Source organism: Vicia villosa, unplaced genomic scaffold (assembly GCF_029867415.1).
Source record: "Vicia villosa cultivar HV-30 ecotype Madison, WI unplaced genomic scaffold, Vvil1.0 ctg.004710F_1_1, whole genome shotgun sequence".
Taxonomy (NCBI): domain Eukaryota; kingdom Viridiplantae; phylum Streptophyta; class Magnoliopsida; order Fabales; family Fabaceae; genus Vicia; species Vicia villosa.
In genome coordinates, this window is record NW_026706496.1 from 111,124 (window position 1) to 138,961 (window position 27,838).

Here is a 27,838-nt window from a genome sequence, read left to right on the forward strand (position 1 = left end):
TACCAGTCTGCTAGGTCGACCTACACAACAACTAGGTCGACCTAATCTGAGAAAATGTCCCCAGAATGCATTTGAAGAGGATTCTGGTCGACCTACTCCTTAAACAGGTCGACCTAACTGGGAGCAAAATTCTGCAAGCTCTGTTAGGTCGACCTAAGCTCTACAAGAGGTCGACCTAACTGATCAAGAATGCCAAAAATTCTGTTTCTCTCATCTCCAACTGTTAAGCTATCATATATATTGTCCAAGGTTCATTATTCAAAGCAACACCAACGACTGAAAGATACACAAACGCTTCTCATCTTCGTTCTTCATCATCTCCAACACAATTACACATAATCATTCTTGCGTTGCGGGTTAGTGATGAGTTCGATAACGTCCATGGAACGGAATTGAAGATTCCTAGTGGGTGAAGGTTTGTGGGGTTTGTTGGTGAATAAAATCTGCGGGTTTTGTCCTCCACGACGGGTGGTTCTTGGGGGTTTTTATCAAGAGGCGTTCATTGAGGATTCGGCTGAGTGTAACGATTGAGGAACGGGGAGTTCAAGGAATCAAGACACTGCAGAAGGGAATCAAAGTGAAGCTCTTGGATAACCTTGATCTTGCTCAAGATTAAGGGGGAAGAAGATTCAAAGGATCGACATAATTGGTTTATCGTTTATCGCTTTGTTATCTTCTTTGTATATACTACTTTCAACATTAATGAAAGATTACCCAATTTCAATTTGGAATTGGGGGCAGACGTAGTCGTAGCGAGGACGATCGACGAACTGCCTAAACAAATATCGTGTTCTTGTCGCTTTTACTTTTTCATTTACATTCTGTTCATATTTGGTTATAATAGCAAATTGATCAACGATTCGAGTGTTAAGATTGTGAATTAAGAACCTATATAAACATCACAATCCATCACATATTGAATCACCATCAATTTGATCATTATCACCAAGTGTTTGTATATTTGTTTCTATCACTCTTACTGCATTGCAAATATTGTCCATCATACAAGAAGTTAATCTGATTTTCAATAAGAGCAACGCTTTGATTCTGCAACATATACTCTTATCACTTATCTCAAGTCTTCGACTGATTTTAAACACATATACAATCGTTTCGATAGTGGTTCGGAATAGACGCGAGTCGATTCAGAATCACTTCCGCTGAAAAGTCGTTTAACTTCGCAAAACTGTGAACGATCTATTCACCCCCCCCCCCTCTAGATCCTAAGGCCAGCGTCTAACAGAAGTGAATATGAAAGAGTGCAACATGGTGGATGATGACTTAAGACGGGAAATCAGATACACGCAGCGAAAGTGTGATGTGGAGTAGTGTTATGAGTACTACTCGCGGGAAGTAAGGAATTAATATGTCGAAAGCTTACGTAGAGAATATGTATTGATCTATATGTTGGATTTAGAATCCAGTGGATGTAAGGATGTCGTGTCGGAGAATTATAACTCTTTTGAATAATTTCCGAGATGATGAATATGTCATTACGGTTGTACGTAGTTAACGAGTATGTATTCGGCGAAATTAAAACGAAGGATTGATAATATATGATGCTGTAATAATTTTGTGCTGTTATTGAGGTGATATTGTAAATTCCATATATAATGAGGAATTACACTCTATGAAGGACGGAGTTGATTTGATTCTTAGTAGAGAGCGTGACTTAGTTGAGCTTTTTTTGTAAGCGATGGTATACTGAGGCTGATGAGTGTGTACTTGTTCTGATGGTTAGGATGTTTAAATAGAGGAAGTAAATCAGGAATTGGTTTCGTTGGATGCGAGTAAGGATTGCTGAATGGTAGATTAGTACCATGAATGATGAAGAATGATTCTTGAAACGAATGAGTAAAGAGAGTCGGAATCGGGTAAAACTCAGAAATCTATTTGGTATAGATGATTGTGATGAGTAGTTAGAGTAGTGCGGAAAAAGCAGAATGTAACGTGTTGGATAATTACTGGTGTGATTTAAGAGGAGTCAGATAATTGGAATTCAATGGTATAGGAATATGAGTATTAAGTTTCTTGAAGGAAGCGGTTGGTGAAAAGTGTAAGTATTACCTTATCGCCCAGATGGAAAAGCGTGTCTAAGGTTGGTATGTTCGGTAGAAGGGATCCATTACTGTATTGTTGATCAAGTGTGATCATACTATAAATTGTGTAATTGTATTACTCGTTTGTTGAGCGTATTGTATAGGTTGTACCTCAATGTTCTGTTGTTGTTAACCTTTTGGAGATAAAGCGAGTGGTATACTTTTGGATAGTCAAATGCGACGCAAGAACTGGGATTTGAATGCATGAAACATGTTTCCTGTTGGTTATGTCAGATGGATTTTTGGGGATTGACTGATGGTAATGTTAATTGAGAGCTGGAGACTCAGGTAAAGGACTCTTATACGAGCTGGTTACTTGAGGTATGTTTTCGAGGACGAAAACTCTTTTAGTGGGGGAGAGTTGTAACACCCCATATTTTCTAATTTAAATTTAATCGGAAATTAAATTATTATTTAGAATTATTTGGTATTTTGTTGAATTATTGGAAAATTATGGATTAAGGGCCATTGGGCTAGAATGGTGAGATTAGTAGTATGGGGGTGCTAAGGGAGTAAGCCCATTACTAATTATTTTATGTTTTCATAAAATAAAGGAAATAAGGAAAATTGGGAAAAAGGAAAAAAGGAACGTGGAAAGCAGAGCAGAGGAGATGAGAGATTGGAAAGCTGATACGTGAAAGAGGAACAGGAGAGGAAGAGAGCTAATCAAGATCTTTGGCTAAGGTAAGGGGGGACTCTTCCGGTTAATATCTTTTATCGTATTATAGATAATAGGACTGATTTAGATGCATTGTTTGTGTCAATTGGATATATGATGGATTGGGGTTTTGGGATGATTTTGAGGGGAATTGTATGATTATAGGATTGTTATGATGATTAAATGATCCTCTTTGTGTTTTATATTTGTGTTATAACATGTATGTGGCTGATATGGTGGTATTTGAGGTTCATAACATAACTTGGTTTGGTTTTGGGGATTTTGGGGTAAATCCCGTAATGCTGTCAAATGCGATGAAAGCTCTGACTTTTGCCAGTTCGCGCCGCGAAGGTTGGTGCGCGCCGCGAAGGCGTACTTGTTTTCTCGCATCGCGCCGCGTGCATAGGTTGGCGCCGCGAACTTGTTTGTGTGCTTCAGGTCGCGCCGCAAACTTTGGTTGCGCCGCGTGCTGTTGCGATAACTGTTTTCTTGTAAAAAGTTAAAGATGTGTAACTTTCAAACCGTAAGTCCGTTTTAGACGCCGTTTTGGACGTTGTTCCTTAAATTGAATGTTCTACCATATGAAATGAATAAAACAATAACAACTTGATTTTATTTTAAAAAGTATCATTTTCTTCAAATGTGGTTTATTCTGGTTTTGCATAGCTGATGAGGTGCAATGGTTGTTGTGTGCATAATTGAATATGTGCAATGATGTATGTTGTGATAATGTGGTTGCTTCTGTTAATTGTGCAAATGGGTGTTGTTCATGGTAAATATGGTTATCATGTGTTTTGAGGAATGATGAGGTAAATACTCTATCGTTGATGAGTTGCTTTGTTGTACTTAGTACACGATTGTGAGGGGTGTTATCGTTGTTGCACTGTATAATGAATGATTTACCTGTTATGATGTTGTGGTTGTAATTGGCGTTTGTTATACATATATTGTTGATGTAAAATATGTATTTTATTGTGGTTGAGAAATAGCATAACTGTGTATGGCTATTGATTATTGTGGTGGTTGATGATTATGACATTTGGTTGATTTATGTGGGTGATAAGCATGTTATGGTTGATACATGCATTCATAATCATTATGTGGCTGATCCTTGACGATGGTGGATCAGTGGTAGCTAATTCCCATTGTGTGGAATTAGTGAGTGGGTGTTGCCGTATCCTTGACGATGGTGGATCGGTGAGTTGGGTTATCCCAGATTTTGGTACCACATGCATATAGTTGCATTTGCATTAGGTTACTTGTGTTATTATAACATGAATGGAAGATTGTCCAATGTTATAATATGTGATGATTGTGTAATGGTTATGATTTGTTTGGATGAATTATGGTGTTGCCTCTTGGTAACGTATCCTCTTAAGTGCATGCAGCGGTTTCATGACTATTAAGTCATCCTTTTGTAACCGTTACTCTGAGTTATCATCCCGGCTTCCGGTCTTTAGTTTCCTTAGCAGCAGCTGGGTTGCTACTATTTTTTAGCAATACTCAACGCATCCGGTTCTTATACCCGGCTCGAAGAATTATGGCATGTACAAAAACCCTTTTATGATCAATGAAACAAAATTATAACGTCCCAAGATGGAGGTTATATCTCTTTCTTTGTTGTTTCCTTCATTATCTTGTACTGTCTTCCTAGTCGGGACAACACCATGGCAATGTGAATATTTTCTACACAGAGATTTTCTCTGACGAGTGGCTTTTCATGGAGAATCCACGTGTCCCTTATTCTCCCCTCTCTGATTATCTTCTTTTATGTATCTATCAAATCTTTATTTCTTGATTAAGTATTCAATTTCATCCGCACACATTAGTCTTGTGTCCATGACATTTATGAAACTCGTTGTACTTTATTTTGTCATCGCAAGCTAAGTCTTTATGATGTTGTGGTATTTCAACCCAGTTTCCTTGAAATATATGTGAGAACATTATTTTAGGATTCTTCTCTTAATGTATTCAAAGAGTTATACTCTAAGAATCTGGACGAGGGTCCCTTGTTTTCTCTTTATTCATGTTCTAACACTATTCTTGTTTTTCTCAATGTCTTCGGTAAAAAAATTCTCTTCATAATTTATGTATGGTTGAGCCTGAGCAAGTAGATCGCTCATGCTCTGTGGTTCCTCTATTCCAAGATTTTCCCCAAACATGAAATTTGGCCTAAAGCCTTTCTAACAAACCTAGAATTTTAGTTTTTCATTGGCTCGTTTCACTTCTATAACTTCCTTAGAAAACCTGTCAATGTACTCCCTCAATACATCTTTTTTTATTTCTTGAATGGTGTTGAGACCAAACATTATCTTAGGTTGGTGTTTGCGTGCGGTGAAGTGGGTTATAAACTCATCGCACAATGTTCTCAAGGAACTGATGGTATTGTCTTCCAAGGCCTTGAATTAGATCATTCCCTTTCATTTCATGGGAAGAAAAAACTTGAAGTTCAAAGTGCTTCTCTCCTAATGGTATTATAGCATGGTTTCCATGTGCTACACGTGCTCGCTAGGGTCTCTGATACCATCATATATTTCTAACTTTGGTGGCTTCTCCATAGACTTAGGAATACAAAGCTTAGTAACATGTCTTGTGAATAGGGTTCCTCGATGGTGAGTGATGGGAGGTTTAGTGGAGTTTTACTCAACAATCCTCATAGTAAGATGGTAATGAGGTCATTAAAAAGGATTGTCTCTAGTTCAATTATGGATTTTGCATCTTCCCCTTGAGTCGCGGGGAGGAGAGTTGTTAACATTGTGATATGGGTGGTGCCTCATTGGAAAATCTTGAGCTCTTGATGATCTTGAAATAAAATCAACAAGATAATCCCCTAGATATACTTATTGTGGCCAAGTTACCATACCTCCTGCTCCGTCGTTATCTGAGAAGGAATTTTCTCTTGGTTTTCTTCCACGCGAAGGAGCCTCGTTTTTGTTGATGTAGCATATTGAAAATGTTAAACCTGAGTTTGTTTGCTTTTGGTGCGTAATTAAAATTTGGAGTTTTTGGAGATCATATAATAGTGGTGGAACCACGAAGTGAGGTAGGCGTTAAAGCACTGAGAAAAGGAAGGTAAGGTTGTGGTGGAGGAAGGAAGAAGTCAAATGGAGGAATGTGGTTTTGGAATGAAGGAACTGGACAAATTTCTTAAAATATGAATTGAGGAATCATCGTTAAAGCTTAAAGATTTTTTTGTTGAGGATTTTTTCCTATAGGAAATAGAAATGATGAAACTTTATCTTGAAGAATTTGAATAATAGGTCAGAGATAATGAGTTACACTTCGATTGCGTGCTTCTTTAGAATCGACATTTAGAGAAGTAATAGGAAAATGGTTATGTGTAAGTTCTTTGGTTTTTTTATTGGCAGCAATTTTTCTAAAACATATTGCATTTAATAAAACATGTATCACTGCCAAATGTTCGATAAGATGTTGTGACATCCTGAACAACTAATATAGCAGGAGCTGATGTTATTTTTATTGACAAATTTGATTTGATTTTGTGAGATTCTCTAAGGATATATGTCACTTATTTGCGCAGGTCAAGAAGATTTTATTTGGAACAATTGATTTAATCTCCAACTATGCATAAGTTTCTAAGATTGGGTATTGAGGCAATTTAGGAAACTTGTGGTCTTTTGTTCCAAGATTCAAGGAGAATTTTAGCATAATTGATGCAGCCCTCATCTTGTGGATCAAGAAATATTTGGCTGAAGAATACGAAGCCCGTGGACATTTGAGGAGTATATAAAGAGAAACCTAATCCTAATGCAATTAGCCTTTCACATCTTTGTAAAAGAAAAAGGGAAATTTAGAGTCTGAGGTTTTGAGAGTCGTCTTAGTTTACTGTGTTTTTGTGTATGGCACTCATGTATCTTTTGATGCATTGAGTTTGATTGACTAGTCATTCCAAATCACTCATAAGCTTATAAGAAAAAAGTGTATTATGTGTAATTGGAAGTATGTTCTTCTATTTTGGTCTTTTGTTATTGTCACTGAGGTGATTGGGAAGTGAGAGGGGGATCTTCGATCTAGGAGTGTCCTAGGTAGAAATTGCACAAGGTAGTGATTATGCGATAAGTTGTAAACTAGGGTTGATTTGCTTTGAACTAATACTATCATAGTAGATTTCCTTCCTGACTTGGATGCCCCCATAGTACGTGATGTTGCACTAAACTGGATTAACAATTGACTGTGTATTTTACCTTCTGCAATTTACTTCTACATAATTTATTGTTTGGTAAAATTGTTCTGTCAGTCAGATGATATCTTAACATCTGTGTTGACATCTATTTTAAAGTGCCAAAATTTCAGTATGAAAGTAATTACATTTGAGTAGTAATAGAAAATGATTGTTATGGTGCAACTGAAAAACCCGAAAGAATTAAAAGAGAATTAGTGATAATCCAAAGACGGTTCTCACAAACAAGGCCACTATTTTATATTGGAAAAAATGGATGAGAGGTCAAAGACAACCACTGTGGTAAGGCTTTCGACTCGATGATGATGGTTCTATAGTGATGTGATAGAGGGTACTTGCAAAAAGATTAGCACTCTGACGCCCAAGTGAGTACATGAATGAGGTGAAACTTTGCATGTATGAATGAAAGTGTACCTTAGTGTGACTCACGATCAGACATATATAGAGGAGACAATTATAGTTATCCTTGATTTTTCAGGAATGGTGTGCTGGCAAACATTGGATGTAGATTAAGGAATATGATGGAAGGGACGTCGTGTTCATATGTGGTGCTGTAGAATGAAGCTCTACATGTACATTGATGGTAGATATGCCTTGTCTAAGTTGGATATATGGATTGAGTCGGTCTGATGGGTATTTGGTCAATCCATAACTTTATCAAATGTTTGATAGATGTGGTTAATATCTTTCTCGTACCTCTTTCTTGAATCCTTCAAAATGTATTTTTTTTGTTTGAGTTAAAGAATCCTCGTATTATGATTCTTTATAACTTTTTTTTAATAACCTCTCAAACACCGTGTGCTTCAAGAAGATTCTTCATTTTGACACACCAATTATCATAAGTACTTCTTTTGAAAAATAGAATTTTTAATTATGTTCTTCAATTGTTCGCCATGACTATAGAAAGAGTTTGTTTCGGTCAACCTCAAATTCACGTTATTACGGCTACGAGGTATTGTCCGCTTTAGATGTGAAGACTCTCACGACGTTGTACTTTATAAAATGTGCCTCGTTAGATTAAGGAGTTTTAAGTGTTGTAATATAAAATACTTTTAGACTCTATTTCTAAATAATACAGAACTATTTTGGCTAACGCAAAACAATGTTATTATAACATTTCGCTTTGTTGGAAAAGAAGAACTTTATATTGATATTTTACGAAGAATTAAGAAAAAAAAGACTATTTGAGAAAATAATAATTGTTTAAGATGATACTATACAAGTTTACTTGTTTTTATTTCCTGTTACTTATTTCTGTTTGTTTGGCTTACAAATATAAACTCTCACATATTTATAAGGAGAGTAATGCATAAATCTGTAAATTATTCTAGATGGTTCAAAAGAGATGAAATTTTTTACGCACTTTACCCAATAAAAAGAAAAATACTAATGTTGAGATTTTTTTTTTACCATTTTACCACTTTTTCCTATTTAAATTCCAAAATATTATTATCTCCCATGTTCCTAAATACCATCTTTTCAAATAATCTTTTTTTACCAAAAATCCGCCCGATATTTTAAGAAAATTTCTTTATCAACCCCCATGTCTTCTTGGTCACCTCTGGTGAAAAATCCAAACTACCCCTAACTTCGGAAATGCATTTCCGAAATGCAAGAAAAAGGTGTTTTCGGAGATGCATCTCCGAAAGCGCCTTTTTTTTGAAAAAATTGTCTTATTTCGGAAGTTCATTTCCGAAAACAGCATTTCGGAAGTTCATTTCCGAAATACTGCGCGTTTTGCAGATTAAGCAAAACAGCCCCCTCCCCCTAATCATTTACCCTAATCTTCTTCCAAACTCAACCCCAAGAGATTTTTGTGCAAACCAGTTCCAAGCTACCTCAAAGGCTCCAGCTACTTGCTCTATTACATTCAAAAGTCCTCCAATCTATTCAATCGGTAAGCATTTTGATTTTAAGATCTATGATTAAAATGTATATTAGGGTGATTACAAATAGCAAAAAATGTATTAGGTTAGGTTTATACTGATATTTAGGATGTTTAGAATGTGTAGACATAGGTTTGATGTTTGGTTTAGGGGTCTGCCATGGAAGTTGCAGAAAACTTCCTCGCAGGGGTGTTTCGGAAGTTCATTTCCGAAAACACCTCCATTCCCAGTTTCGGAAATGAGCTTCCGAATTGTATCAGAAGTTCAATTTCAATTGTTTAGTTTTTTCTTTTGTGTGGCATATTAATTGATTTCAATTGTTTACAGGAACATGTCAGGCAACCAACCAGCACGCATCAGACAGGGTAGGGAGACCCAGACTGCGTCGGCTAGACGCGAGCGGGAGGCGGCGCAGCTGGCGTCGACACAGGGACGGGGGCAGGGCCGGGGACGACGTGTGCGAGTTCCCGTGGGCGAGGGAGAGGGTACATCTACTTCAGGATCTGGGAGTCGGCTGGCTCGGGTATCTTCTTCCCGCCAGCGAGAGGAGGAGGAGGAGGATGAGGAGGAGGTGGCGGCAGTGCCCTACCACGTGCCGGAGGGGGTACTGGATGTTGACCCTCCAGCCGGGGAGGAGGATGAGCAGGAGGACAGCTATCCGGGAGGGCCCTTTGACACTTCCGTGCTGATTCACTACCACGATCACGTCGCTCGACGTATCTGGGAGGGAGAGGTATTTTTTATAATTTAACCGTTTATTTGTCACCATTTTTTATAATTTAACCGTTTATTTGTCACTTATTTAATATATGTCGCTTATTTGTTTTTTTTGTAACAGGAGAGAGAGCCGTTGAAAATGGTGAACCACGCCCGGAAGATTTTCAGTCTGTTTAAACCAGCAGCTGAGTGGTTTAACGACCATGTGCGAGGTTCAGGGCTTAGCGGACTCTGCATGACGGGGTACACCACCATCAGCACCGGCATGCAGGGGGCATTTGTGGAGCACTGGCACAAGGAGACGTCCTCTTTCCACTTGCCGGTTGGGGAGATGACGATCACCTTGCATGACGTGCAGTGTCTTCTCCACCTGCCGATTAGGGGGCCGCTGTTGCACCACTCCCGGATCCAGAGGGTCGAGGCCATTGAGTGGATGACGCTCTATTTGGGCATGGAGCACGAGGTTGCTCACTTTTAGTGTGTCACGACATCTGGGCCTCGTATCCGGTTCACCACACTGAGCGCTTATTTTGAGCACCACCTAGACGCGGCGGCCGATGCCGAGCAGGAGGGTGACGAGCTATTCACACAGTATCACCGCGGTTGTGCTCTCCGGTGCTGGTACATGCATGTGGTAGGCGCTGCATGCTTTGTGGACAAGAGTGCAAGGTACGTCGACGTGACCTACCTCCGCTACTTCATGGACCTGGATACCGTTCACCAGTGGAACTGGGGGGCAGCTACTCTGGCATACCTCTACCAGAAGCTGAATGAGGCCTCCAACTGGAGGACGAGGTAGTTGGTTGGATCCTGCACACTACTTACGGTACGTTTTATTTTAATACATTATCGTATTTATTTATTTATGTTTCGTATTTATTTTTAATACATTATCGTGTTTCTGTTTCAGAGCTGGATCATCTCCTACTTCTCCCGCATCCATGGCTTTCACATCGATCCTGCGTACGTGGACGCCATGCCCAGGGCCGCCAGATACGTTCTCCAGAGGGGGAACGATGCGATGGGACCATACCGTGGATACCTGGACCGCACGATGCACGACGACGTCACCTGGAGGCCGTTCAGCGACTAAGCTCAGATTGTCCCCTTTGACGGCATATCTCTATATTCTGGTTGGTTGGCATGCGGGACTACCATCATGGTCAGGTATCTCCCTGAGCGGTGCATGCGTCAGTTCGGATTCGTGCAGCGGATACCCAGGTCACCCTTTGAGGTTGCTCCCGACACAGTGACCCGAGTGCAGCTCACTGCCATATGGGAGGACTGACAGCATCATGTGGTACCGCAGGAGTACCGTCTCACTCGGGTCACACAGGACTGGCACAGTGAGGAGGGATACGTCACATGGTTCTATCGGGTGTCACATCCTCTGTTGAGACCCGACGTTCCCGGCGCTCCTAGGCCAGCACACGAGGAGATCCTGGAGAACCAGCAGGCCGAGGATGACCACGCCATTGATCTCATGCCGATCTGCCAGCGGATAGAGATGCTTGGGCGGGACGCGTTGGATCGAGGTGTCGTTCAGCAGGGCGGTCCAGAGGCAGTGGCCGTGATGGAGATGATCGTCACTGATGCGAGCCGTGCGGCGGCATACAGGCGGCAGAGGAGGTCTCAGGGAGAGAGGGTTAGGCACACCCAGTAGTGGTCGGGTTTATTTATTTTTTGTTTTCGGATTGTATCTTTCGCACATTATTATTATTATTTGGATTCAGATCGGTTGTATATATTACTTTTTTTTATCATATTAGTATTTTCACCTTTATATGTCGCTTATTTTATTTTCCGGTTTCCTTTAATTAAAAATACGAAACTGTTAAGAAAAACATAAAAAAAAATCTTTGTTTCTGCATAATTCGGAAGTGCATTTCCGAAACCCCCCAAAATCTGAACAAAGGTGTTTTCGGGAGTTCATCTCCGAAGACACCCCCCATGAGGTGTTTTCGGAAGTTCATCTCCGAACACACCCCCCATGAGGTGTTTTCGGAGATGCACTTCCGAATTGCGAAAATTTTTTTAAAAAAATCAAAGCTTCGGAAGTTCATTTCCGAAGCAGGGGTAATTTGGGTTTTTCGCTGGGGGTGACCCCCATAGGGAGGTGGCTAAAGAAATTTTCTATTTTAAAGGATCTTATAAAAATTTTATTTGACCCGTCAATTGAATCGATAGGTTATTATGCTATTTTTTTATATTAATTAATGTTATTTTCCTATAAAAATCATTTACTACAAAATTATTTATATAATTTTCAAATATTTGATTTTGTAAAATATGATTTTTAGTGCTTTAAAAATCAGATGGAACTGCCCAATCAAATTGGTCGAATCGGGAATTAAAAGGATTATTGGTATAGTTCGATTGCTGGATCAGATAAGCTATTGAACCAGCAGAAATCAGTAAAAACTAGAGAATGGTAGATTTTGAAAAATCAACCGGTTAAATGCTTGCCGACAAAACAATGTCGTTTTGATAATTAAAAAATAATAGTAATAATTTGAATTTGTTCAAAACTTATTTGGAACACATCTCCCTCCTCTGATCTAATTTATTAGATTCAAAATTTATTTAAATTTACATTTTGTACTTTTTGTTGTGTGTGATTACTATGTTTAGCATTTGAATTTAAAGTGAAAATGATATTTTAAAATTTTAAAATTTTGTAGGTTTTGTGATTTTGTAGAGACCGAGTCATCTGATTCGATTAGTTTAATAAGTATATAGTTTTGTTATAGAGATCGATTTATCCAACTGATTTATCTAATTTAATCCATTTTAGTCATGTAATTCAACCAGTGATCAGTGGTTCGACCAATGATCAATTACCCTCACAAGTTTAATAACCAAACCGATTTTTAAAACATTGACAATTTTTGTTAAAATTCTTAAGAATTTGGGTAGATAATACTTTTTCTCAGAAAATTTTGTAGGAGTAAGTTTTTGAAAAGAAAAAAAGAACATTAAAAAAATATAATAAAAAATGAAATAGAAGGGCCCGCCATTTAGATTGAGGGTTCCACCTAAAAACATTTTTTTTTTTAAAAATGATATTTTAGAATTATGAATAAAATATAATAATTTAGTATTTAAAATAAAAAATGGAATATTGGTAAAAAAATTCACTAAGTTGGCCGGAAAGAATATTCAATATTTTCAATTTGCAATTATCACATAGTGGACTAACTACATGGACATTGTTACATATTTAGTCAAACAAGAAAATAAAATATACTATATAGAGCTAGTATATGTATGTTGGTTAGACCTGGATCAATCCTTCCCATCAAGAAAACAAAGTTTTAAAATGCTAATGGGACGGGTAAATCAAGGTTGTGAATTGTGATAATCCCATGGTATATTAAATTATTAATTAATAATATTCCCTTGTTATTTATGTATTTATATTTTGGTTTCAAATCAGTTACCGAGTTTAAAAATAATATTCCCTTTGTTAATGGCAGTATATTAGAAACGATTTTAAAATTATACTGAAAGTGAAAGGCACCGCAAAGAAGTGATTTATTTGGAATTTAAATTATGAATTCCATGGCTTTGATATTGATGTTCTTTGCATAGTAGAAAAGAGCATGACTTATGACGATAAACTGCTTGACAAGGAGACGACATTTCTTCCATAAAAAAATTTAATAAGCAAAACAAGGGTTTACTTTATTATTAAACTATCATAAATTTATTTGAGTTTTGAGAAATGTATTCAGGATGAATTAAACTAGACATTCATGTCACTTAAAATAACCAAGTTTTCTTGAATTAGATTGGGTGAATAAGTGGACCGGATACAAATAGTAAAAATCAAGAAAAAAAATTAAGTTTGGCATACTATAAAAGAATATATTTATTATTAAAAAGAAATTAAGTAATGAGTTGGTTAATAAAATTTAATTTAAAATAATTACATATTGTATTTGAGTAATCTTCTAAATTATATGAAGAAAAAAATTTGGCCATTTTGTAACATCCCGATTTTATTTATTAGCTATTTTTATTATTTTATTTATTTAATTATTATGTGACATAATAATTAATTAAAGTGAGTGATTATGTGTTATTTGGGTTATTGGGTATAATGATAGAAATAAGCTATTGGTAAGGGGGTGTGTATTAGTAAGCCCAATAACTAAAACACTAGTTAGTAAGGAAAGCTAAGTTAGATAATCATTTGGTGAAAGACAAAAGAAGAGAATAAGAGAATAAGAGAAGAGGAGAAGATGGGAAAAGAGGAGAAAGAGACAACCCTAGAAAGAGATCTACACTCAAGGTAAGAGTGGAATTTCATGTTATTATGGATGTATATGATGTATGCAATGGGTAAGATACATGATTTAGGAATGTGTATTTCAATTTCTAGGTTTTGAATGCTTAGGTTTTGAAATGAAATACTTGAATTGGTGTTTTGAATCTTGTTTTGATGATAGTAATTAGATGTTGTTTGATAAATTGATGAGGTATTTGTTTTCAACTGATACATAGAATGTATAATGGTTAATGGTGGTTGTATGAGGGGAATATGGAAGAAAAATGGTAATTTTTGGGTTTTCAAACAGTATGAGTCGACCTATGCAGAGGGGGAGGGTCGACCTAAGCAGACCCGCGAAGGCAAGGATTCCTTGCATTCGAGCGAGCGGTCGACGACTGCAGGGTATGAGTCGACATATTGTTTGTTGGAAGGCTTAGTATGAGTCGACTCATGGGTCGATCTGAGCAGTCCCGCGAGTTTTCCAATTTTGACAGATTTTGTAAAGACCATAACTTTTGAATGGTAACTCTGTTTTATGTGTCGTTTGAAGCATTAGGAAGCTAATGCAATAATCTTTATGATAAAACTAGGTTTGTTGGCATTGGATGATTTAATCCTTGTGTGGTTGTGAAAAGGACATGTATTTATGTATGCGTATGTCATGAATTGATAAGATGGGGATAACATGTGTTGATATGGAATGTTATATGTTATTCGTAATATGTGAAAATGTTTAATTATATTTGAATGCATTGTTGATGTTGTTCACATGATGAATGTATGTTGAACAATTGGTGGATAATTCGATGTGTTCGGATTATTGTGATATGCTTGGATGATTAAGGTTGTGTGATAATCTTAATTCCATATATTGTTGGTCTGGTTGTACATGAATTCATGGGGAGATTGTACTCTGGTTGTAGCCTTGATCCTAGTGTGGAAACGCAAGCAGTGAACTATATGTTCATATTGTGGCTTTGATCCTAGTTTGGTTCGGAAGCGTGGCTCTGATTTTAGAAATGAATTGAAGGCGAGGTGAGCTTAATGTTCACAATGGTACCACATGCATGAGTCGCATTAAATTGCATTGGAGCCATATTTGTTGTTATGTGATGCGTGCTATGTGATAATTAGTAAGTGTTATCTTGATGTTATAACATTGATAATTGTGCTATGTGTGATATTTGTAGACAACTCATTATGATTGTGAAGCGTGGTGAATTCATTGGATACTTGTATGTTGTATTCGTTGTTTATATTATATATATTTATAATGATGTGAATTCTCACCCTTCTGTTGGAATGATGGTTCTCTGCGACATCGTTCAGGTACCGAAGAATAGTGGTGCTTTGCACAAGGATTAGCCAAGGAGCTTTTTGATTATTCTATTTATTTAGGTAGTGAGTCGATGCTCTGGTCATGTAACACGGGGGATATTCGAACTCATGTTTATTGTTATGAGATATTCTTATATTCACTTATTTGGTATTGTATTTGGAGATAATATGTTGAGTGACCTTTGTGCCCGATGTGTTGAATTCTTAGGACTTATCAATGAGATGATAATGTCATTATGTTGGTAGATGATTATAGTATGGGATATAATCATTAAAATTATTTTGAGAATGATAAATTCCATTACGATATGCATATTTGAAGAAACGTGAAGTTTGAATATGTGTTATAATAATGATCAAGTGTATGTTATGTATATTTTGTTGGTTTTCATTGTTGTTGGAAACGGCATGTAACCCCCTTTGTTGTCTGCATGCTATCTTACTTTGTTTTTACGCTAAATTATTTAGGATTAGAAAAGGGGTGTTACACATTTTATACTATTTAAACAATCCAATAACTTTTTGAGTGAATCAAGTTTTTTTTTTGCATAATTTTAAAGACTAATTAAGTTGAAAGCATTTTTCTATCATCTCATTTAAATAAGAGCAGGATATCTGAACTAGTTCGTCTCATTTAACCCGTTTCACATAAATTTGCATATTAAAAAGTTAGGATTGAATTATTCGTAACTATTAATGAGTTTTGATACGCTGATCTAAATCGAGTTTGCATTGTCCATGAATAAACCACCGACTTTAGTAAAATAAAGCAAATTTTTAGTTACCTATGATAAGTAGTTGGGTATCGTACCTTTAATATAAATTATTTTTAAATTTTAATTTTGTTAAGAGTCCCACATCGGACAATATATGGCCTGAACATGTCCTTATAAGTGGGGGCAATCCTCACCCTACAAACCGATTTTGTAGGGTTGAGTTAGGCCCAACCACACTTCTTAACATGGTATCAGAGTCTCGTTTAAGATCCGGTGGGCCACCTTCTATGGTTTCCGCTATCGGGCCACCCACCGTTTATTTCCACGCTCCAGTTGTCCAGTCCTGGGCGTGAGGGGGTGTGTTAAGAGTCCCACATCGGACAATATATGGCCTGAACATGTCCTTATAAGTGGGGGCAATCTTCACCCTACAAGCCGGTTTTGTAGGGTTGAGTTAGGCCCAACCACACTTCTTAACAAATTTATTTTAAAATAAACAAAAATAAGAAACTGACATGACATTGAATTATCTTATTTTATTGGTTAAGGATATCACTATCCAACTAAATTGAAGGTTACCGGAATGGTCACCAATAAATAAATATATTATTTTTGTTAAGTAAATAAAAATAATAATATAAAATTTAATTTTTTAAAACAAAAAAGTACCTTGATTATTTTAAATTAAAATTTTAAGTTGCAAGTCCTAATCACAAAAATTCTAAAGGACACTTAAAACTAATTTCAATATTTACTTTAAATCAATTATTTATTGTATTTAAATATTCAGTATCTAAATTTTGTATCAATAAAATTTATCATGAACAAAATTATAATAGATAAAATAGATGTGGATCCGTGAGATGCACAGTTATCTTTTAATAAAATATTATTAGTAACTATTATATTTAAAAAAGAAAAACAAAATATATTGATATAAGTATTTTTATATTGATTTCATTTTTAATTTAAAATATAAATTAATTGTTTTGATATTTTATAGAAATAATGATACTTTAAATTAGGTTTTTTTTAAATAAATAAATCGTTGCTATAATTATTGAGAAAAGTTTTATAAATTATCGAGAGTTAATAGAATTTGTGGGATTACTATAAAGAATGACTTAATATAATAAGAAAAAAATTATGTATAATATTTTTAACATAATAAATTATCAATTATAATTATAATATTAAAATAATAATAAAGAAAACAAATTATAATAATTATTACAAAGAATGGTTTTCTCACCATTGTAATCCAAATTGTCGATAGAAAAGAGAGTAATGTATCAATCGAGAAGGTGGAGAGCATTTCAATATGTAGAAGGTTATTCAAATATTTTAGTTTAGAATAAAATAGATAGGTAAAGTTCTAAAGTTAAAATAGAAGAAAAAACTTTTTAAATAGTAAAAAGTAAATAATAAAATTTTTGAGTTTAATAAAATAAATTAAAATAAAATAATTTACAACCAGATTCCAAATGAGAGTAAAATTTCATAATCATATTTCAATGTGAAACAAAATTTTATTGCAACATCACTCTCTTATTAATAATTATTGGATAAAAATTGATCAAATTTTTTATAGTTTATATTTGAATTCGGGGGACAATTCTCTTTAATTGTTTAAAACCAAAATGTTAGTACATTTCAAATCTATTATTAATTTATTAAAAATGAAGTATTTAGAAATTTCAAGTCTAATTTTTAGATAAAATGTTATAACTTTTTTAATTTTAGGGATAAAAAAGACTAATCATGCTGTTACCACATTTATTGGGCAATGCTGATGTGTCATCCCAACAATTTGATACAATATTTTTTATTTTATTTAAGGGTTAAATGGTATTCCCCCCCTGCCAATAGGGCGTGTTTCAGAATTGCCCCCCTGAATATTTTTTTTAAAGATCACATCCTCATAAAAATAAAAAACCATTTTAACCACACCCTCTTACCACCATTGCTGACTGGGCAGTTGAATATTGGGTGACATGGCAAAGACCAATTGCTGACTGTGTTTTTTATTGATTTCTAGGGTAAGCTTCTTCCCCATTTGTACGAGATTCATTTCCATTGTTCTTCCTCACCCTGTTCTTCCTCACCTTGTTCTTCCTCGTCCGTTCAAATCGTTCTCGCAGAGCCATGGTTGGAAGCAGTTCACGCGCGAGCACGGTTGGGTCAGTATCATCGCATGATTTGCCCAGATGTGGGTGTGGTAACACGATGAAGATGTGGAGAGCCAACACAGTGCAAAATCCCAACCGAAAATTCTGGAAATGTCGAAGCTCTGGGGTGAGTATGTTTATGTCATCATATAATATTGATTTTTCTTATGCTAATTCAGTTTCCATATCCTTTTGTGTAGACTATTAATAGCTGTGAACTATTTCTATGGGATGATGAAATACTCCATTTCAGCAAAGGAGAAACTGTCACTTCACCATTTTGTAAGAAGTGTGATATACTACAATTGAAATTGGAATCAGTGTCAACCAAATTGGAGAAAGCGAAGATGAAGGTTGAAGTTCAGAAAAGGAAAAACATGCAGCTTAGGATAGTTCTTATTGTGTGTTGTATGATTGTTGTATGTATTTACAATTTCTACTAATCTGTCTAATTTAGTTAAGTTTGATTGATGTAATTTTCAATGATGTGTAATATACTTGGAAACATCTTTTTAATGGAAGGAGGTTCATGCCTTTTTTAAGAGTTTGCATATTGCTGTAATAACCAAAAGCACACATGTGCATAATTCAGAACAAAAAGGAATAACAGATGCATAATTGAGTTGATACCAAAAGCACCTTATGTGCATAAACTAGTTTACATCAAAAGCACATATGTGCATAATTCAGATCATATATAAATAACAGATGCATAATTGAGTTGATACCAAAAGCACCTTATGTGCATAATTAGCTCATTACCAAAAGACATTAAAAGCACAAATGTGCATAATTCTGTTTACAAGAAAAGCACCAAATGTGCATAAACCATAAAACCACATGAAGCTCCAAAATGTGCAATTCAGTCAATACACAAAGACATAGTGCAATTCAGTCATTACAAAAGGCACCAACATGTGCAACAGACAAAATAAACAGACATAGTAAACTACAAGTCATTGATAGACTTCTTTTTAGGGGTCTTCTTCATAGTCTTCTTCCTTTGTGAGTCATTGCCATCACCCTCATCTGTTATCAAAAATGGTTGTTCTGGTGCAGACCCAGGGCCTGTGAAAGGTTTTGGTTTTTTAAACCAATTTTCCTTAATTCTCTCACTGACCCTCTTTCTCACTGGTTTCACTTGAGCTTTTCCCTTGTTTTTGGCACTTTCTTCAGCTGGTGTTGTTTTGGATTGACTGGTTTTCACTGCTCTTGGCTTGCCTTGACTTGGATTGCCCTCACTTGCACTGGCTTGACTGGTTTTCACTGCTCTTGGCTTGCCTTGACTTGGAATGCCCTCACTTGCACTGGCTTGACTGGTTCTGACCTCAGTTGGATTGGCCTCTTTCACCACATTTGTTTTGTCCTCATTTGTAGCAGTTGGATTGGCTTCACATGTGTCAACACTTGCATTATTAGCAGCTCTCAATTGTCCTTTTTTCTACAACATAAGCAAAATGTCAGTAGAAGAATCTAAAGCATACAACATTATCAAAATCAATTAAGATCATACCTTTCTTTTCAAGGCACTTGGATCTTGCACCTTGCTCTTGCATGACTTGATATTATGCCCAATCTTGTCACATCTAGTGCACCTGTAAGACACACCAGGTAGCCTCCTCCTAGCACCTTCCTCTCCAGTTTCCCTAATCCTCAATTTCCTTGGTCTACCAGGACCCTTTTTAAAGTCAGGAAGCAATAGATCTTCACTTTCAACATTAGGCCACATGTCTTGTCCATTTATAGGACTAATAGGAAAACCATAGCACAAAGCATATTTCTCCCTACTGTAGCATTCATTAACAAACCACTCTGGATTTTGCTGTCTAAATCCTAGGGCAGCTACAACATGCCTACAGGGTATACCAACTAGCTGCCAAAAATTACATGAGCATGATCTTTTAGCTATGTCAACTATAAATTCTTGGCTGTTATAAGCATGTGTGACTTGAAATTTTTCCCCCATGGCCCATGTTGGTAACCACTGACCACTCATAGCTACCTCAGCATCTAGTCTCCTCCTACGGATTGGCATGATTTTGTGTGGCCACTTATCAAGTTTCAAAGTAGATTGGCTACACCTATTCATTAGATATTTCCTAATCCACTCACACATAGTCAATATTGGTTTATCCCTAGCACATAAGATTGTTGCATTAAAGGATTCAGATATGTTATTCATTAAAACATCACAGCTAGGATAATAGCTAAAAGCATGCTTACACCAAGATTTAGTAGGCACTCCCATTAGCCATTCCCAAGCATGTGGATCTACAGCCTTTAATGCAGTCATCTTCTGCAAGAATGCTTGATGGTATGTGGCCTTGGCTGCTCCCATCATTAGATCTCTTATAAGTGCTCCTCCACCAAACTTTTTCTTAAAATTTGCATACAAATGCCTCAAGCAAAGTCTGTGCTCAATCCTTTCAAACATTTCCTCAAAAACAGCCACCAAACCCTGCATACAAGGATAAATAACATTGTAGATACAAAACCAAATTAAAAGTACATAATCAATTGTTAGAGGCAATACCTTTTGCTGGTCTGAGATGAATACATATCTCTTCTCTATTCCAATATCTTCCATTAACAGCTGTATAAACCACTTCCAAGATTCTTTTGTTTCTGTTTCAACAACCCCAAATGCCAATGGAAAATATTGATCATTGGGGTCCCTTCCCACTACTATCAACAACTGCCCTCCATACTTAGTCTTCAAATGACAGCCATCAACCCCAATAAAAGGTCTACAACCATGTATGAACCCTTGTTTACATCCCTCAAAACAGAAATAGAATGAACCAAATCTTGGTTGGATGGAAGGTGATGGCCTCTCAATGTTGATCTTTACAATGTTTCCAGCACTCACCCTGTGTAACTCAGCTGCATACCTCCACAAGTTTGAATATTGCTTGTCTGCATCCCCTTCTATCATTTGTCTTGCTATCATTTTTGCTTTCCATGCCCTGCCCACAGTGATCCCCACTCCATAATTTTGCCTCATATCTTGAATAATATCACTTATCCTCAAGTTTTCACAGGTCTGCATTTTCTTAACAACTGCCTTGGCCACCCACTTTGAATTTGCAGTTTTGTTATCCAAAACCCTAGCACATGTGTGGGTGTCCTTTATAGTCTTTATTGCATAAGTGTGCTTGTGGCCCACTTTGGAACATAGCATTAAAAAACCACACTTGGCTTTACATTCAACTCTCACCCTATACCCCTCATTTTTAACAAATGTTATTTCCCTACCATTTAAAACTGTCCACTCACGTATAGCCTCCCTAAAGTCATCTAGGGAAGTGAACTCCATGCCCCACTTAAACTTAAAGTCCTTTGTGTTGTTCCTTCTTGAACTTTTCAAACTTTGGTTTCTTGTTATCTTCTGAGTTATCAGGGTCAGAACTATTAAGCTCTTCACTAAGGTATTCCTCTTCATCCTCATCATCACATTTCTTCTTCTTTGGACATGGTAACAAGCCTGCAATGACTGGACCCTCCCTAATTGGTACAGTTACATCAACACCATCAAGATCAGCAAACCCATCAACAATGGCAGTTGTCCTTTCATCCTCACTATCATTAAAACCTTCAATAACTTCTTCATCACTAACCTCTAAATCAGACACATACTTAGGGGTGACATTCCCAACTACACTTGGATCATGTTCAACAAAAATTTCCCCATCCACTTGCATCGCACAACAATATGCAGCAAAATCATAGGCATCCCCGTCATTTGTAATCTGAAAGTAATTAGGGTCTATGTCAACTATCTTGGTCCACAGCCTAAAACAACCTTCTAGGTACCCCCACCCAGTTACTAAGTTAAGAATATGATGCATTGTCCACTCATCTATATGTTCCCCCGAAACTAAAGTAGAAACACCACCCCTATAAATCGTTTCACCATTGTTATCAATAAACTCTCCTCCATGTCGAAACAGAGCATTAAACAGAACATTGGGCTGAAATGTAAAACGTAATGTAAGATAAAAGTTTGCAAACCAAGATACAAGCAAGTTACAGACTTCGATTAATGGAACTAACCTCTGAACATTCACCGTTGCCGTCCATTGCTTCGTCTTCCTCCACTTCCTTCTGCTTCCGGTTCGTCTTCTCCAGCGCCAACAATGAACCCTAGAATTTCTATTTCACGGGGGGGAACTTAAAGAAAGTTTAAGGAATTTTAATTTTAAAATGTGGTCTTTGCCATGTCACCCAATATTCAACTACCCAGTCAGCAATGGTGGTAAGAGGGTGTGGTTAAACTGGTTTTTTATTTTTATGAGGGTGTGATCTTTAAAAAAAATATTCAGGGGGGCAATTCTGAAACACGCCCTATTGGCAGGGGGGAATACCATTTAACTCAACATTCAACATGGGGTAAATAGAGTAACGCTTAGGGTCAAGTTAGTGGAGGACTCGCAAGGTCCTTTGAGAATAGTGATGCCAAAATCAAACATAAACAAAGTTGGTCAGATGTCTTCAGTCCTTGAGTTTATATCGGGGGATGATTATGGTGAATGGGTTCGACAAATAAGTTAAGGAGGATGGTATTGAGGAAGGATCTTTTGTGGATTGTTCCCTAGGCGCATATTAGGATGGAAGATCAAGGCTATACGTAAAAGGTGAAAAGCTTATAATTATATTTCAGTAATGAAGTTAAGAGTATAAATGTAGGAGATTGTTGCAAAAATTCAAAGATTAAAGGAATTGGTCATAACTCATGTTGATGCAACACCCAGATGGATCTGGGTGAATAATAATCATCAATCAAAAGTTGTTAGTTTTCGTGCGTGTAAATAGTCATTATGTCAGGCACCAAAGACTCAATAGTCAAGCAAGGTAAAGGTCATTTAAAATTCTCAACCCAGGGAAATCCTTGGGTTGTTTTCCTTTGGGCTAAAGTATTACCAAAGGCTCACTAAAAGCATCGAAACTTAATGAAGCTTTGAAGATCAAAGGGATGCAAACCCAATTTTTGGAGGAAGATGCATGTGAGGATTGGATAGAAAGATTATATTTCACATCTCTCATACCACCAAAATTAAACATTAATTGGAAGAAGAACAATGAATCTTACAATGACTCGAAGGAGACTCGGTAGTCCAAGAAAACAAAACAAAAAGAAATTATGAAAGCTCAAACACCAACAATTTGAAGGTTATTTAAGTGTAAAAGAATATAAACGAAAGATACTCAAGAGGATCAATTTGTGTTGCGATTCACAAATATATTCTGATGTGGCGCTAGGCAATAAAAGGTTATGGGTAAATATGGAAAATGATTTAGCTAGCAAGGTGTGGAGGGAAATTACATCAATGGGGGTTTCAAAGATGAAAAGAGATGAGTTCGATGAGGAGACTATTCGAGGAACATAGTTTCATAGCTAAAATGGGAATAGAATGAGGGAGGAGTCAATCAAAAGTCATCAATGAATATAGTGTCATACAATATTAGAGGTGGAGACAACTTTTTAAAAAGGAAGAGGGTCCAAAACAAAATTCTAGAGGGGGAATATAGATTTGTGCTTTATTCAGGAGACCAAGTTTCAAGAAATGAATAATGACTTAGCAACTAATTTGGGGAAATAAAGAAGTCAGCTAAAGGAGCTATGGGAAAGTTATGGGATTGTTGATTTTGTGGAAAGACGATTCCATGTCACCATACTTCAGCTTCATATGAGAAGGATTCATTGGCTTTTATTCTAAATGTAATGTGAAGGTTTGTTATTTTTTTATATTTACTCCTATTGTTTCATTGGTAAAAAGGGGAGGATGTGGGAAAAGCTCGTAACCTTGAAAGGATAATGGAGAGATGAGTAGTGGTATCTAGGAGGAGACTTTAATGCTATCAAGAATGTGTATGAAAAAAGTAGGAGGGGTGTTCTAGTGAGGCTAAGGGAAATTCAAGAGTTAAATAGTTTCATAGATTTCATGGAATTAGTTGATGTCTCAACCTTATAAAGGAAATACACTTGGAAAAAGGGATGGTAACTCTTTGTCTAAGCTTGACATATTTCTATTAAATTATGGACTCGTTGATAGTTAGAGTGTTGTTGACTATGAGATAGGTGACAAGGATATATGTGACCATTTTCCAATTTTGTTGAAAGTTAATGTGTTGAATTGATGTCCAAAGTCGTTTATAACTAATAATTGTTGGTTTGATCTTCATGGTTTTTTGGATTTTGTGGAGAAAGAGTGGAATTCCTTAGTAGGAGAAACTCATTCCTTTTTCATTAAAGAAAAATTCAAGATGTTAAAGGATATTCTAAGGTGGTGGAATAAGGAGGTTTTTGAATAGATTGATTTGAAGATTGGGAAATTTGTTTTGGAGATGAATGAGGCTGACATTATATTAGGAAATAATGATGTAGTTGGTATTGGTAAGGGTTGTGAGAAAGAAGAAAGAAGCATTCAGCTCCTTTTGGAAGGATTTTTAATACAAGAAGAGCTTGCTATGACAAAATTCAAGACACAAATGGGTGAAACATGAAAAATGCATTAACTAGAGTCAATCCTAATAATGAAAAGGTAGAAAATGTACCTAATGTGAAGAGTGAGGTTAATAGATTTTTTGAAGAAGGCTTGTTAGGAATGATGGAAGATCTTCTAGGCTAGGAGATTTCTTTGGATTCAAAGTTAACATGATTGACCGCTCACTAAAATTTGACATGGTTGGGAGAAAACCCCCTCGCAAAGCACAAATTGCAAAACAAAACTTGAAAAACAATGGCGGGGTTCCCTCTCGCAAAAAAAGAAGTGGGAAATTTTAAAATTTGAAACGGTAATAGGTGCGTTTTTAGCGAGGGGTGGGTACACGTCACAACATTGGACCGTTTAAATGGTTAGGGGTAATCCCTCGCAAAATGGTAGCCCATGTTAATTTGTCAGACTCAAGTCCCATCGTGTGTGTAGGCGTGCAAGAAGTGCAGAATTCTAAAAGGTGAGTTTTCATATTGCAAGGGGTTGCCCCATGCAAAACGTGACCGTTAGGTCACATGGGACGTGGGGAGCCCCTTGCTGTTTAGCCTATATTTCTCGGACACATTTATGTTCTTTTTCTTTCCCAAACACTCCAAACCCTCCGCTGCTTCCCTTCATCTTTCCTTCGGGTACAACATTTTCGTTCCATTATTTGTCTTTTTTTTTATTTCAGTTTATAAATAGCATTTATTAATAGTTTTTAATTTTGTTTTCTAATTTTAGGAATTAAATTTATCATCTATAAAAATTAAGGAGCTCAAAGCTAAAGGGTTAGGCCATGCAAGAAGGTAAATTTTTTCCCTTTTTCTTAATTTATAGTCATATTTGTTGAATTGGAGCTGTATAATATTAATTTTGTCTCTGTATAAAAAATAATTTGTTTAAAATTTATATTGATATTGTATTTTGTAATATATTAGGTTTGTATTTTTACTTTTACTAGATGTTATTGGGTGTTGTTTAATAAATTTAAAATTTTACTAATATTAAAAGATAAAAAATAATTGTTTTTAAATAATAAAAACTATTATTCAAAAGAGTTTTATTTTTTTAAAAAATTGAATTATAAAACTGTATAAAATAGTAGTAATAATTAGTTTAAAAACATTTTAAGTATATTGTATTATTTTTTAACACAAACTTTTCGTAATAAATATCATTTAGAAAAAATTGATTTTAAATATGTAAATAGTATTAATAAAAAAGAGTTCTTTTTTTTTTGACACAATAAAAATCAACTCATATCATTAATCAACAAAGTAGCAATACAAGGAGGAATCACATCAAACCAAAAGAGTTATTTTTTAAAAACAATATAAAACAATTATTCTCAACAATGTTATTTATGATGCAAATAGGATTGTGTCGATGTTGGGACTATTAGTAAAAAATATTGATTGTTGCATTCGAGGTTGCATGGTTTATTATGCATTTTGAGGATGATACCAATGCTCTTGGAGATACCAGTGCTCTTTGAGATGCCAGTACTCAAGGAGATACTAGTGCTCAGGAGGAGCGAAGGAGGGAGCGCGTGTTGAGAAATGTGCCCCAAAAAATCAGGAAGCAAAATTGAAGAATTATCATTAGGCCCGATGGAGGATTGTAAATGTTTATGTTTTTTTTTTATATATATATATATATATATATATATATATATATATATATATATATATATTTAATTTCAATTGCTTTTAAATTAATACTAACTCAACATTTTTGTTTAGCCTTCTGCCGTCATATCCTGCCATATCGTGCATAACAGAAATTATTAAAGAAAAGTATAAACTATTTTGGCCGTCTTATGGAGTACTTGACGATGATGAGAGAAAATAATGGTTTAGGATATTTTAGGTATAATTAATTACTCATGTAATATCTTTTTAGTCATACAACAATTTGGTTTGAGATGTTCATGACTATACTTTATTTAATATTTTTTATTTATATAACAATGTAGGAGAAATGTTGTTGGGACATAAGGGATCATGCTCTTGTTAAGGAAAATTTTTACACAAAATGTGTTGCCCATTTTTCTGACACGCTAAGGTGTGTTAGACTTAAGTGGGAAAAAAGGAACACGTCCTTGTTGGATAGGTGAAGAAGTATTTCAAGAGCTTATTGCCCATTGGAATTCTTATAAGTTTAAGGAAACTTATGAAAAGGCAAAAAAAAAATAGAGCTTCAGAGATTGGTGGGTGTAACTACGCGAGTAGCAATATTAGTGTTGCTGAAGTTGCACGAAGGATGGTAATTTTATTTTCTTTTTAATTAATTTTAACTTAAATTTTAAATTAATTAAAACTAATTGTTTGTTTACATATGTTTTTATTTAATTAGCGTGAAGAGTTGGGTAGGACTAAACTTCTTAATGAGTTTCATCTAGAGACTCATCTCAAGAGAAATGGAAAGTTTGTCGATGAGCGCTTAAGAGAAACTCAAGTAAGTTTTTCCTATATATTTATCATTTTATTTATTTCTTTTCTGTTCCTAACTTAAAATAAATTATGATAATATTTAATTAATTAATTTTTTATAGGAGGAGTATGATAGACGGATTGCACTTACTTTATCAGGGGATCTGGAATTACCTCCACTGCCATCGGGGTATCCTACTGACCCTTCTTTGGATTTCCATACTTGGTATATTGTATCTTGCGGGGAAACGGAAAAATAGAAGAGTTTATGGTTCAAGAGAGTACTCCAAAACTATCAGGCGACGTGATAGGTGTTTTAGAATGAGGCTTGCTGATGACTAGGGATCATCAAATCCACATATATTAACTGCTGAAATGCTTGAAACTGTTAGAAATTTGACACATATACCGAGGCAGCACGCGACTGTAGCGCTAAAAAATACTCGAGGTGTCTACACACTCGAAAAAGAACAGAGTCGCCACCGATCTTTATTTATTCCAAAGAGGAAAGGGAAAATGTCGAATAAAACCCATGAACAAAAACAAATGGATAAGATGGTCATCGCAACCAAATTAGGGTTCGGGAGTCGGTTAAGCAAGGGGAAGGTATTAGCACCCCTCACCTCCATCGTACTCGATGGGACCCATTTAGCTAGTTTTATGAATGAGTGTTTGCGTAATGTTTGTGTTCTTTAGTTTATTAATCGATAAAAAAGAAAAGAAAAAGGATTTTTATTTTTATTATTGTGCTCGCCAAGACATCGAGTCTTGTGCCTACGTACTCCCTCGTGCAATGGGAAAGTCAGAGCAATCTTAGTTCGAGATAAAAAAACTACGAGTTTGTTGGTTAATTTTATGAAGGATGTTTAGTGTT

The 27,838-nt window shown here is 35.8% G+C and overlaps 1 protein-coding gene across 1 annotated transcript; it reads right to left on the minus strand.

The window, feature by feature from the left end:
* Nucleotides 1-19,005: 19,005 nt before the first annotated feature.
* LOC131642252 (uncharacterized) lies at nt 19,006-21,372 on the minus strand. The gene is made up of 3 exons (XM_058912523.1): nt 20,590-21,372; nt 19,570-20,514; nt 19,006-19,497 (listed from the first exon to the last, which is right to left on the minus strand). Exons 1-3 carry the CDS (start codon nt 21,370-21,372, stop codon nt 19,006-19,008), a joined length of 2,220 nt encoding a protein of 739 aa, XP_058768506.1.
* Between the last annotated feature and the right edge of the window lie 6,466 nt (nt 21,373-27,838).